The 11,321-nt window shown below is 41.8% G+C and overlaps 1 protein-coding gene across 1 annotated transcript in view; it reads right to left on the bottom strand.

The window, feature by feature from the left end:
* rorb (RAR-related orphan receptor B) overlaps positions 1 to 9,257 on the bottom strand; it is a 22,459-nt gene extending 13,202 nt beyond the window's left edge. Inside the window, exon 1 of the mRNA XM_005922776.3 lies at positions 8,869 to 9,257. Coding sequence (XP_005922838.1) covers positions 8,869 to 8,875 — 7 coding nt within the window. The 5' untranslated portion in view covers positions 8,876 to 9,257. The remainder of the gene's footprint in view (positions 1 to 8,868) is intronic.
* Between the last annotated feature and the right edge of the window lie 2,064 nt (positions 9,258 to 11,321).

The raw sequence follows: 11,321 nt of genomic DNA, 5'->3' as shown, positions 1-11,321 counted from the left end.
ATATATATATAAATATATAGATAGATAGATAGATAGATAGATAGATAGATAGAGATATATATATAGATATATATATATAGATATAGATATGAAGGACTGATTGACTTTCCGCTCCGTTTTTCAGCCTTCAGTACTTACCACAAATTAATTTTTTAGGAGCCCTGTGGCCCGGCTAGATGCACACAATCCTCCTCAGTCGTCGCTGTCTGTATTGTCTATTCTCTCCTTAATCCTGACCTTCGAAGTTTAACAATGCTTAGTGCTGTTTTCTCTGGCTTCTGTTTGTTTCTTTGGGACAAAACATATTTAAGGTTCAATACCCAGCTGGGTCTGCTTTTTCTATTCATTTTAAAATAATGTTTATATCTTAGGTGAAGTTTCACTGATTTCGAGTCAGCTCTGGTGCTTGTAACACTAATTTAGGAACAACTTGCAAAAATCAGAACTGAAACAATTATCCAGCTTCAGCCTTCTAGATGCAAACTGACCTCAGACCTGGCCTGAAGTAATAAAGATAATACTGACATGAAACAGCCTCATTAAAATACTGTAAGTTGGCACAGCCGTGCACCGGTCCCTTCTTTTCCACAGTCTGCTGTGCATTGAGTTTTGGTGATAGATATATTGTCGCCAAACATGTCTTTGTCCATTTTGTAGTACTTACAGTCATACTGTTGCTGCAAAAGCATACATTAAATACCCCCGCCTCTGCTTTTCCCATTGGTATATCGTCATCAACCCCCTTCCTGATGTAATACATAGAACACGCATAAAAGTGTCAGAAAAAAACAGTGCCGCTCTCGCCCTCCCCCCATGCTATATGTCAGAGGGCATGAGCTTGTCCAGCTTGCCGTGCGGCCCCAAAGCACTCTGGGTAATTGCTCAGATAGCAGGTCTGGGATCAGCTGCAGTTTGCTCATAGAATATTGTGCCGTGGTGTGATTGGACGCTGCGGAGAGGGAACAGAAGGGGGCCACTGGCTGTAATCCAGAGCATCGATTCACATGCACAGGCATGAACACACACACACACACATGCACCCCAACATGCTCCCAGAGACACATTCAGACAGACAGAGACGCACATTGAGACATGCTTGAAAGAACACATTACTGCATACCACTTTCAAAAAAAGCAGACTTTACAGTATGATTTTTATGGTCACACTGCTCCCATCCTAAATCCAATACACGCACAGACATGCACGCACATGCACACACACACACATAGTCTCCCATCCAGTGCAGCATGTGTCCTCAAATAGATAAGAAGGAGACAGAGGTGTGGGAAAAGAATCCACAGGGTAAACTGAACCCCTCTCATGGTCACTGTACACAGGCGTGCACACTCCAACCACCCGGGTGACCTATGAGGCCCTGATAGCCTCTGACCTTTCCTTAAAGACTCAGAAAGCAGAGTGGAAGGAACAAGTCCAAGTGTGAGAGGCCTGCATCTGGTCATTACCATTCTAAAATCAGGCAGTGATAATATATGCATACACACAGGAAAACACAAGCAAAAAGACTCTTTAGAGTTCAGTCTCTCTCTCTTTTTTCCATTTCATCTCGCACCTTTGCCCTCATGCTAGCAGACACCTATGACGCACACTGAGCTGTGAAACACTGAGCAGTGTTCAAGCTTTGTTTGGGTGAAGCGAGTCGGTGCGAGGAAGAATATGTTTGCACAAACACTGACTAAGAAACCATCGCTTTATTCCTGAGATGAGAAAATAACACTATGTTAGCATCGGCCATTCTTGCTTAACCTCACGCTCCTCCTACTATGGTGTTTCTCTTGAGTCTAATTGTAGATGACAGTGTGTGTGTGTGTGTGTGTGTGTGTGTGTGTGTGTGTGTGTGTGTGTGTGTGTGAGGGGGAAGGGAGAGAAAAGGTGGCTATCACAGTGTAAGAGAGAAATGGAAAGAGAGGGACATCCATGGAGAGATGGGCAGAAATTGCTCTCACTTCTTACATAAGGCAGAGAAAAATTTTCCCGCAGTTTTGTCAGAGTCGCATCCTTTCTAGTGATAATCAGTTGACGAGCAGATAAAATCAGGGAAACGGCAGTGTCAAGATGAGAGAGGCTGAATGGACTTTAAAGCATTGACGAGAAGGGGAGCACTTAATGTGACTAGCTAACAATTAGAGTACGGAGAAGAGGATGGAAAACCCGTCTGTGGGACTGTTTTAAATTCAGTTAACAAGGCTTACTTCTGCATCTGATACACTTGTACAGCTTTAATACAGCTTTAATAACTGCATATACATATTCGTCCTACTGTTGAGTAGGGGTGAACAGAAGCTAACAGCTTTTATTTAAGCATATGCCTTTAATATAAAGTCTCTGCTATTCCAGAAAATATGATTTTTAACTTCATTAAATAATCTGACCCTTAAAAGAAGGGTGTACATGGTAAGACGTTCTTCCACAAGCTGAAATAAAAATACCTGACATTATGTAAAGAGAGACGATGTGATTTAAAACTGTTTAACCATTATCTTATTAATAATAATGATCAAACAAATAAATGCTTTCTTAAAGGACAACTCTGGTTTCTGCTCAACATTTCCCAAAGCATTCAACCAAAATGTCCTTTTTTTCAATTTAAATGTTGCAGTGATACCTCCAGCTATTACTTGCTGCTTTTTTTTTTCTTTCTCTCTTTTTGCATAACACCTTTCAAGACCAGAGAACCAAAGTGTTGAGTTAGAGATTCTTGCCCTGCTGCTTGTGAGTTCATGAAACCCCTGGTAGTGAAACAGGCTGTCAGCTCGAGTGTGAACACGAGCATATGAACGAGTTCCCTTTGAGTTTACGCGTGTACTAAAAAGGTTTCAATGTACTTGTGTTTCAGTGCTTCTGTTTAAGCGAGTGTGTGAGCATGCACATGTGTGCCTATATGTGTGTGTGTCCTCTCCCAGGGATGGCCGCTAATAGCTCGCCTCGGGCAACAATTTAACTCAGCCTAACAAGGTTCTCCCCAAAGTGGCCCCAGGGGCATCTCTCATAGAGGCAAATTGATCACAAAGACTATCACACAACTCAGCTCGGCTCGACCCAGCCTGCTCTGCTCTTTACCTGCTCTCTTTCTCTCTCTCTCTCTCTTTGTCTCTAGCGGGATGATTTAACAGAATGCGTTATGAACATTAAATCTGAGTTAAGTGAGGAAAAGCAGCAACAGCGGCAGCCGTCTTGGTTTCAGAATTGCATTCTCTTTGTGAATGGCAAGATCCCTCACATCAACAGCAAGTGCTGTGGACACACACACACATATGTGAGTACTCTCACGCACAGAGTTAAGAGAAGTATCTCATGACTTGGACACAGTAACTGAGAGATAGAGATAGAGAGAGGGAAGAAAGGCAGACCTAATAAGAGTCCCTTCAATGAGATTACAAGCACTAAAACAGGCTAATCTTTGTCATTAAGAAAAGATGCCGCAGTAGGCTAAGTCATATTATAGGCTTATTGCAGCTTTCTGCAGAGAACACCTTCACAGTATAGGGATATAATGTGCCACTTCCTCTGTCATCTTCACATCTTGTCTATAACTTTGGAGAGCCAGAGTCCACTTTTTGTGCAAAACCTCTTAAAAGTAAGGGCCTTGCAGCACTTCCAAGTAATCAGTGCTGTGCATAATCAAATCATATACGTATATGATTATGCGTAGCGTAGAGGGTAAGCTGACACACACCTTTAGTTTATGGACTAATCTGCTTTGAATGTTAGCTGAAGTCTGATAGGTGGTTAGCAAGCGTGGACTTTGGATACCTCTATAACAGGTACTGCATGTTATTCATTGCTTCAGGCAGCTAGAATGTGCAAGTGCAATGAGAACAGGACAGCTTGTATCTGTGTGCATTTGCACCAGTATGCATGCAAGAAAATTTAGTTTTGCACCCTAACTCACCATTTCATACAAGCACACACTAACTTGCTTAGGCAAACGCACACAAACATCCACACTTGCACTATTATATAACTCTTAAGTCTCTCTCTCTCTCATACTTGCCCTCTTTTTTTCTTATCTCACTCATTCACTTGCTCATAGTCTCCCTTCTCTCATTCTGTTTGTCTCGCCTTTCGTTTTCTGTGTATTCGCCATATAGATTCTTAGCTCGATTCATGGTCTTTAAGCAGATAGAAAAAAGGAAACCTCCTAAAAACGAAATGAACTGACTCATAAAGTGACTAAACTTGAATAAATGACCAAATCTCTACATTGTTCTAGAGTAGCAGAAATCAGAATTTACTGTAAAAGTGTGTGCGCAATGCTCACTGACTTTGGACTATCAGTCGGTGCACTCGATGTCCCTCTCCCCAGAACCTGATTTGTTATGATATGATAATTCTCACTTTTGATGTGAGCATATTTTTCCTATAAAAGGAACCCCTCCAATGATATCTTTGTCATATTTTACTCGCTTTCTGTGTTTTAATAAGCGCAGTCACCCTCTTCCCCCGGTTTTTACTTCAGTGTAAATCAGAGGAAAATGTGAATATTGAATATCATTGTGCGTCCACTGAGACACGCTGCCTTCATGGATGAGTAAAACTGACAAAACAGAAGGAGCTGTCAGAGGACTCTATGACTTCAAGGCAGATTTAGAGTTTAGGAGTGGTTCAGGCAGAAATCCCTCCCGGCTAAGATAAAGTGGAGACACAAACTGAAGCGTGCCGTGTAGCCCACGCTTTGTGTGTGGAAAGATTTAAGAAAGAGGGAGAATTGACTGAGGAGGAAAAACAGTTCGCCTAGGCTCCCCTAGACGGCCGCGGAGGGATAAAACCAACACTGGGTGCATGCTGAGCGCATGCAAAACAAACACAGGCTATGATAGTGGCTCAGTGGGACCGCAGAAGTGCTATCCAGGCAGCACACGCACGCACAAAGCATGGTGGAATGTTTTAAGTAGATGGCTTGAAAAAAAATCTAAAGGTCAGGTAAGACACACTAGGTGAAGAGTAGACGGTGAGTCTTGAATGCAAAATGAGTATGTAAGTGTGTGTGTCGCAACAACACTCTGGTGCCGGTACCCGTTTCAGTCAGTGGGGCTGTGTTGAGGGATTAACAGTGTGGCCTGCATGAGCTTGGGGTAATCTCTCCTCTCTTCTTACATAACACTAGACCATTACTCAGCACAAACACACAATAAACAACACAATCAACAACACCGAGCTGGACAACAGACCACACATGCAGTGATAACAGTGCAAAGCAAAGATTCACCCAGACCGGGTGCACAAAAAGAGGTTTCATGGCGACAATGGAAAGCAGTGATTTGGTGTAAATTAAGTTTTGGGCTCAGTTTCTAAATCAGTACGAATAATGGTAACTTATATTTTGCATGTTGTTACTCATAGTTGGTACTGAAAGTGAAACACAGGCACAACTCAGCGCCACTGATCTCTAACCTTTACTTTATCCCCCTTAATGGCACATGATACAAATACTGGCAGTTAAATGTAATCACAGTGTAGCTGTGAACATCTGTGTTTATTATTCTGCATCATTTCTATGTATTCACATGAGTCTTCCTGTGTTGTCATCCATGTGCTTGTACATCGGCCTTCCACTTGTTTGTGCTCAGGAGAAAAACAACAGTAAACACTGAACACTGACAGCCAACAAGCACTAAATGGTGGAGGTGCTTCTTTAATAGTTTCTACTGTTATAAAAAAAAAAGAAATTATAGGAACAAACATGAAAAAAGAAAAAAAAAAAGAAAAGAGAGATGTTTAGACTCCAGTGTAAACTAAAGCCATTTCAGTTGTGTGCCACGGATTTATCTAAACAGACAACTTCCATTGTCTTTGACTAAAAATTGATCCCGGGATGCTTTCGAACTGGACAAATCAATTCGCAAACGAGTCTCTAAAGCAAAGCAGGATGGGACTAATTCTATTGGCATGAGGCCGTCATGCGTAGTACTGCAGCTGTTTGTGTCAGTGTGCGTTTTCAGAGCTTTCGGATTTTTAATGTGTGCACATGGTGCCTTTCAAGGTAACATAAATAATGCCAGAAATGGAAATGACCATTAATTCTTGTAGATTTGAGATAAATATTTTTAATGACCCCCCCACTCCCACCGTTATTATTCTGGATCTCCTGCCATTATCTTATTACTTTATTGTGCTCTCATACTCTTCCACTTCCTGTCATCCCATCTTATCCCACAGTGTTAGGAGAATGAGAGATGGTGATTGGCGCATACTGCTAACAGAGGAGAAGTGGCCCTGCGAGCCCCTCCTCCACTGTTGCTCCCTCCATCGCTGAACTTGTGGACCTGCCTGACCCGGGTGCATTTGGAAGCTCTTAGGCTTATAACAGTAATAAAAAGGATACACATCCACGGGATAATGTAGACTGTGGGGATCACTGAGTAACACAGGAAGCTACTCACTTGCAGAATACATGTCAGTTCATGGTTGTGTGATGCTGTGTATGTTTCCAAGCACGCATATGCTAATCTCACAGAAGGGCTCTGATCTCTTATTGATTATGGCATTAATAAATAATTTGGTAGGAGGTTGCTGTTGATTAGCTCAGACATTCTTTAGGTTAAACTAATTTCTGCAAAAAATTACTTTAAAAAATCAAACATTCATTTACAATAACTAAAACGATTCATCCAAATAAATATGGCATAATTACTTAATTATATTTCATTTATTGTCTTATTATAGAGACGTAAAAACTAAAACTCTGTTGCCACTTAAACACATATATATGGCCACTTGCCACTGTTTCTAATGTCATTTGATGGGTTTTAACGGAACACCTCTTACAGCAGAGCTTCACCACATTGCTGTTGAAAATACAGAAATAATGAGCCTGTTTACAACATCCTACACAGCACTGAGCCAGCTTCGTTTTCAGAGAAGCAGAAAAGGCCTCTTATGATTATATTATATGTTGTTTCTCTGGCTTTTCCAGGCCGGGCGATGGCGTGACATCATCTTCGGTCAGGGCTTCAGGAGCTGTGGCTATTGTTAAATGATAATTACCACGGCTCATGAGGGGCCTCTATTTTTTTAAAACCTTGTGGTTGTGAGCACGTTTCTGTGCAAGGGCAGCCGAGACTCCACACACACAGACGCGCGCACACACAGGTTGGGAGTGGGGGCCGCACGGCCCACACTGATTTAATTCTATCTGACAAAACCCTTTGGGGCGTGCAGAGGGAGAGAGGAAGATGGAGAGCGAGGGAGAAAGAGAGAGATAGACATGGTAAAAAAGGGGTGAGAGAGACGCTTCAGGGGCCTCTTCTGCCAACCATGGCTATTAAGTGAAAGCAGGAGCTTTTGGTATACCCCTCCAAAGCCTCCCATGCACGAGAGTAGTCGCAAGGCCCATTAAAATGTGGATAAAATACAAGGTGTGTGACAGAGGAGTTTGCCATGGGATTGCAGAAAGAGAGTAAGAGGAAAAGATGTTTGGCCTCCTGTTTTTTCTTTTTTTTTTCTTGCCTAAGGTTTGATGGCCTGGAGCTGAGGCAGCAGATAGCTTTACATCTTTACATGACATGGACACATGAATAGATTGATGTTTGACCTTTTTTCTCTCAGTAATAACTGCAATAAAATAATCCGATTACAGAGTATTGTTGTTTATCGTCATAACTAATAAGCAGGTTAAAATAACGGTAATGCAAGTTTGCTTAATAATTATTCTGACCGAACATACATACAGTGCAAAATATGATAACAATATTGTTCCGTGTAAAGAAAAGTAACGAGTATTTTATTTTTAAGCTAAAAGCTATAAGCTATAATTTGACAAATCACAGGCCGTGGATTTCTGTGCCATGCCTTTACTTTGAAGGCGACTTTGTACCCTTGGATCAAAATTTTCCAATAATTTCTCACCTCCAATATAGGAACATTCAGGCATCATAAAGGCCACCTCATAAACGAATTAACTTATTTCTGAGGCCAGTAAGAAGCGGTCCGGCCAGTTAAAACAGATTGGCTTATAAATTAGAGTTCAAATCATCCAGCTGAACGAGTGTTGCAACTTTAGCGCCAGCGGTAATTGCACAACGTCGAGAGTAAATAAAGCGAATTCCAAAACACTAAGCTGATAATAACAAGGTTAAATATTAAAGCCTTCGCGCTGGACTTTTAATGAACTGCAAATAGTCATGAAGGAGAAACGAAAAACGCGCATTTTCTGCTGTTAACGGAATTTAAACGTCGAGCAAAAGGCTAAGGGCAAAATGACCCGTGTGCGAGTGTCCCTGTGTATCACCGTGCGCGAGACAGGTCTTGCTTATTGCGTGCGCGTGAGCGTCCAGAGGACGGCATTGATAATGAATTTCAACATTCTCAGCGCGGCGCAGAGAGTCGGGAAAATGGGTTAGTGGAGCGCTTGAAAGTGCACATCCCTGAAGCATTCAATAAAGTTTACCATCAGAACATAACGGAATAAAGTTTTTTTTTCTCCCTTTTTTCTTCTGCACATGGGCTAATCTAATCCGATCTACCACCCTATCCGCAATTTCCGCCGGTGTGGAGTGGAGCTCAAATGATTAAGCTAAATATAATGCGGCACTTTTAATTTCCAATCCCAGACTCCAGTAAAATTTGCAGGAACGCGCGCCTGTTCCACACACACGCTCCTGAGTCAAAACACACACGGAGAGGGATCCAAATAAACTTTACAGACTACTTAAAGTGGCTGACGAGATTGCAGAGAACCCCAAACACACTGCCTTAAGCTTAACATTGAAAAAAAGAGACAAATTCAGATTTTCGCCTAAACCTCCCAGAATAAACTTTCAAAGCTAAATGAGTGATAAAAGCTCGTCGTGCCGCGTGTGACTGTGTGTTAGGTGGGAGAAAGTGCGAGCACAGTGGGATGGTCTTACCTCGCATCGTGTCGGTGTTGCTGGAGCTGGTGCTGAGGCTCGCTTCCCAAAGCAGCAGTCATGAAGAAACAAACACTTAAAATAAAAGAAGGGGCTACGGGTGGTGGTGGTGGTGAAAGATCCTCGGTTAAAAACAACAACGAAAGGAGTGTAGATGATGTGCGTCGACGTCCACTGGCTGCCCTGAGTGGAAGCGTCTCTGCGCTAAAAGCATCCCAGAGCGGGGCGCAGGGAGGCGGGCTGAGGTCGGTTGGTGCGTCGGTCTGTGCGCTCTGGTTGCGTGGCCGCTTTTCTCATGATATCTGCGCTCTCACCTCTATGGGAGGGTTTCACTATTTTCTGCGGGCTGAGGGAGGGAAGAGCGTATAGGAGAGCTTTACCCGGCGGCCCGGATTGGACTGGAGCACTTTCCGCTCCTCCCACTCTCTCCTTCTCAGCCTGCAGCCTGGAACCTGCACACACAAACACGCGCACACACATGCACAGCCCGAACCCACTCTTAGTGCGAGACACAGCCAGTCTCCGCGAAGTTTTTAACCTCACCTTCCAATTACAACAATCTTATACGATTTAGGCACTTTTCATCTATACACATAAACAGTTAATCTTTGATCTGGTCTCGAATTTATAGAGATCCAACATTCTGCCCAGCAAGAATAGATCCACTGGTGCTATTTCGTTTTTACTGATTTAATAAAATCCATAGAAACACACACTAACACACTAACACTTTCTCATTATCGGTTGACTAAAGTAATCTACAAGTCAAGGCTTTATAATTCTGCAGAATCTTTCATATGGCTGCAGAGTAGATTTCATGAATAAAGGTTACTTTTGGCGTGCAAAGCAAACGTTTAAAAAACATTAAATTTGGTTTAAAAAAAGAAGTACAATTTGTTACTAAATGAGAGATATGCATTTGTCTGATAATGACAAACAATAAAGAAACACATGATTGCACTTAAGTTTAAACCAAATTCTCAAAAAATTCCTTTAAAAAATGTTTAAAAGAATTTCTAAATATGAACACACACACACACACACACACACACACACACACACACACACACACACACACACACACACACACACACACTGTCCTTATTGAACTATTGAATGGAAGCTTTTCTTTTTCCTTTTTTTAATTTATTGAATTGTTGAAACTTTAACAGTTTTTGCACATGTGCATGGATCACTGCACCCAGCAGGATACTTTGTCACTTCAACCTCTGCAGATGTTCACACTGAATCATAGTGATTGCACTAAATAACACAGCTACGATTCTTATATCAGTTATATTGAAGGTAATTATGTTTAAAACGACGATAAAACATTTTGCTTCTCTCCAGGGTACTCATAGAAAGGTGAAAATAGCTTATACAACAAAAGAAGTGCAGCTCAAATCACAGTAGGCATCTCAGGTGTCTCGGGGATGATTTTCAGGGTGGGGTGCTGTCCTTCCTCAGAGAATCACTGAAATGCTGAACTGGACAATGAAAGAGAAGGTCTGTGTTCTGTGACCATCGCTGCACTGTGTGTTGACTAAGCAGGTGTATGCTGCAAGGTATTAAAATGTCCGCGTGTGTGATCAAAATTTCAGCCAGGTGCTCTGAATTTCTAATCATGTTGATAACTGCGTTAACTAATTTTGCAGGATTATTTTTAATATGCAAACTTACAATTTAAGATGTTTTTTTAACCAGCAGGATTTTACTTTGAGGGAAAATTCAAAAGTTCACGACCCAGTCACGACAATCAAAACTTGAGTATCACAATGATGGATTAAATAAATATATCAAGCAGGTGATTGACTGGTTTGTAAAGCCATTGTAGCCAGTGCTTTATACACTTACAAAACACCGGTGTCAGTTGCTTTGTCGTCAGATGGCAAAGCTTTAACACAGTAAAAAGGGTGAAAGAGTGTTAGTAGGACATGAGATAATGCTTCTAAAAACTTGTTATAAAGTCATTTAAGGTAACATATGATCTTTCCTGGTGAATTTTCAACTATAAAGGGATAATTAAGCCATCTGTCTCCTTTTTTATGTTTCAGTGTTTGCCAGCTGATTTACAACCTCAGCACACTCTCAAACTCATAGAGGAAAAACCTGCCTCCCACCCTCCCAAAGCTAATCTTTGACCCTGGACTGACTCATGGTGACCTCTGGTGCTGTGCTTCGTAAAATATTAACAAAATGTGAATAAATGAAATAAAACTTCAAAAAAAGCCCCAACAACCCAAAACGACAAGATAATAAAGAAGTGAGTGTCTTTCCACTCAATGCTGAAAAGAGCCACCCTTGTCAGTCACAGTTAGCATCACACTCAGTCATAGGCATCTGCCATCAGAGTGGTTTTCTAAAAGGTAACGCTGTTACTGTCAGTGTGTGCAAGATGGAACGGAGGCAGGTGTGTGTGTGCGTGTGAGAGAGAGAGGCACTTTCACCCCTGG

The sequence above is a fragment of the Haplochromis burtoni genome, unplaced genomic scaffold (genome assembly GCF_018398535.1).
Source record: "Haplochromis burtoni strain Fernald_Lab_line unplaced genomic scaffold, NCSU_Asbu1 Contig_62, whole genome shotgun sequence".
Lineage (NCBI taxonomy): Eukaryota > Metazoa > Chordata > Actinopteri > Cichliformes > Cichlidae > Haplochromis > Haplochromis burtoni.
Note: the sequence above shows the minus strand (reverse complement) of the source record. Positions and strands in the feature narration are given on the sequence as shown.